The 2,500-nt window shown below is 47.0% G+C and overlaps 1 protein-coding gene across 5 annotated transcripts in view; it reads right to left on the bottom strand.

The window, feature by feature from the left end:
- The window catches only part of ttc39b (tetratricopeptide repeat domain 39B), a 24,599-nt gene that overhangs the window by 14,442 nt on the left and 7,657 nt on the right, over positions 1-2,500 (bottom strand). For all 5 annotated transcript variants that reach the window (XM_080785263.1, XM_080785265.1, XM_080785264.1 and 2 more), the window contains exons 6-7: positions 1,420-1,487; positions 889-953 (exon numbers count right to left, since the gene is read on the bottom strand). In XM_080785263.1, coding sequence (XP_080641389.1) covers positions 889-953; positions 1,420-1,487 — 133 coding nt within the window. The remainder of the gene's footprint in view (positions 1-888; positions 954-1,419; positions 1,488-2,500) is intronic.

The following is a 2,500-nucleotide window of genomic DNA, read 5'->3' as shown; positions in this document are numbered from 1 at the left end:
CGTCCCTCACTTCACCTACCTCGGTAGCACTCTGTCACCATCCTGCACCATAGACGATGACGTCCAGGCACGCATCAGCCTGGCCTCCACTGCCTTTGGTAGGCTAAGGTCCAGGGTCTTCCAGAACAGGGACCTCACCATCTCCACTAAGGCAGCTGTGTATAAGGCAGTCTGCCTCTCCACCCTGCTCTACAGCTCTGAGACCTGGACACCCTACCAGAGGCACATAAACTGTCTAGAGGCTTTCCATATATTCTGCCTTCAAAGGATCCTGGGTTTGACCTGGGCCGACAGGGTGCCATACACTGAAATATATGACCAGACCAACACACCCAGCATTACAGCTCTCCTTGGCCAAAAACACCTCAGATGGGTCGGGCATGTGATCCGTATGCCTGCCCATATCGCCTACCCCGACAGGTCCTCTACGGCCAGCTTCAAGCCGGTCAAAGGGCTGCCGGAGGTCGAAAAAAGCGGTACAAGGACCACATCAAAACCCTCCTGAAAAAATGTGACATCAGACCACCAGCGCTGGAGTCCCTGGCTGTTGATCGCCACACCTGGAGCTCTACCTGCCACCAGGGAATGGCTCACCTTCAGGAGCAGCTCACAGAGAGGAGAGCACAGTGGCGTGCACAGCGGCACCAGCATGCTAGGGGTCCACCGGACCACCGCTGCTGCCTTCCCTTCCCCTGCCCCTCCTGTGACAAAATATGCGGATCACGCATTGGTCTGAGCAGCGATCAGGCTATGCACAGACGACAGACACAACAATAATTATCCCATGAACTGTGTGTGTGTGTGTGTGTGTGTGTGTGTGTGTGTGTGTGTGTGTGTGTGTGTGTGTGTGTGTGTGTGTGTGTGTGTGCGTGTGTGCGTGTGTCTCACTTGTAGATCTGATAGGATGTTCGTATCTTAAGTCCTCCTTTGATGAAACTGATCATGTTTTCATCCTGAAAACACACACACACACACACACACACACACACACACACACACACACACACACACACAGACTGTTCTTTTGGGTCACTAGTTTAAAAACATTATTTAGTAAAGTTCATGGGTCTAAAAAAAAATCTATCCTACTCTTTAAATAATGGGCACAGTGGGATAAAAAAATGTCTCCTTGAAATAATACTTAATTTTCTATATTTCTCTAATAAGGTGTTACATCCATAATGCTTAAAACTCCTAAATATGGCGCTCAGCTCTGGGATTTTCCCCAGAGCAGCACATGGAATCTAGGGCCGATTACTGATGGAGTTAAAAACTCGCTCTGTAACAATATATATATTCAAAGATTTCAGGCACAATTTCATGATTTTCGCACACACGCGCGCACACACACACACACACACACACACACACACACACACACACACACACACACAGAGAGAGAGATAAAAAAAGACAAACCTGCACAAACGTTAGCGTAGCCTTCTGCAGCAGACATTCTGCATAGCAGATCTCTGCATGCATCTCTTCTGGAAGATCACACATAATACTACATTAATACTGATTACACACAATACTACATTAATACTGATTACACACAATACTACATTAATACTGATTACACACAATACTACATTAACCCATTCTGACCGGGCACCCATTTTGGTGTTAGCATCATGTTATGCTTTAGCTATTGAAAAATAGCAGATCTACAAGCTCATAGCGCGCCACCGAGTGGCGCGCTATGAGCTTGTAGGTCTGCTATTTTAGAAAAATCGAAGAACGACTGACATTTTTAGAATCTGATCTCAGGTCAGAATGGGTTAATCAGACCAGTGTGTGTCCAGTGGAAACCTCGTATGAATCTGATCTCAGGTCAGAATGGGTTAATACTGATTACACACAATACTACATTAATACTGATTACACACAATACTACATTAATACTGATTACACACAATACTACATTAATACTTCCTGCGCTCTGCATGCGTGGGTGCGTGGCGTGCATCTGTGCGTGCGTGCGTGTATGCGTGCGTGCGTGTATGTGTGTGTGCGTGCGTGCATGCTTCCGTGGCGTGGTGCGTGCGTGCGATCCCCACATCACCCTGGTATGGATGGATGAAGGGATTAGGTCACATTATTTCGCTCCAGATAATAAGCTGTCTCTCTTACTGTATGTGTACAGTATGATCTCTCTACTGTATGTGCAGTATGATCCATATACCATATTATGTCAAACTCAAGGCCCGGGGGCCAAATCAGGCCCGTGAATGAATTATCTTGGTATACTGCACGGACCACCACAATACTACAAGTCCCACAATGCACTGCGAGTGCATTGTCACGTATCGAGGGCCCGCAAGCATGCGTCTTCTCTTCACTATTGATCAGCAGTGAAAGTATATCACTTGTTGTGGTCAACTTTCAGCTACGACCTCTCCCCACACTCCCTGTGTGTTGAAACACAGTCCGGCCCTCGACTTGTACCAGTTTCTTTATTTTGGCCCACCGTGTATTTGAGTTTGACATCCCTGATCTA

The sequence above is a fragment of the Protomyctophum bolini genome (genome assembly GCF_963924005.1).
Source record: "Protomyctophum bolini genome assembly, chromosome: 2".
Taxonomy (NCBI): domain Eukaryota; kingdom Metazoa; phylum Chordata; class Actinopteri; order Myctophiformes; family Myctophidae; genus Protomyctophum; species Protomyctophum bolini.
The sequence above is the reverse complement of the archived record's forward strand: the minus strand, read 5'-3'. Positions and strand labels throughout refer to the sequence as shown.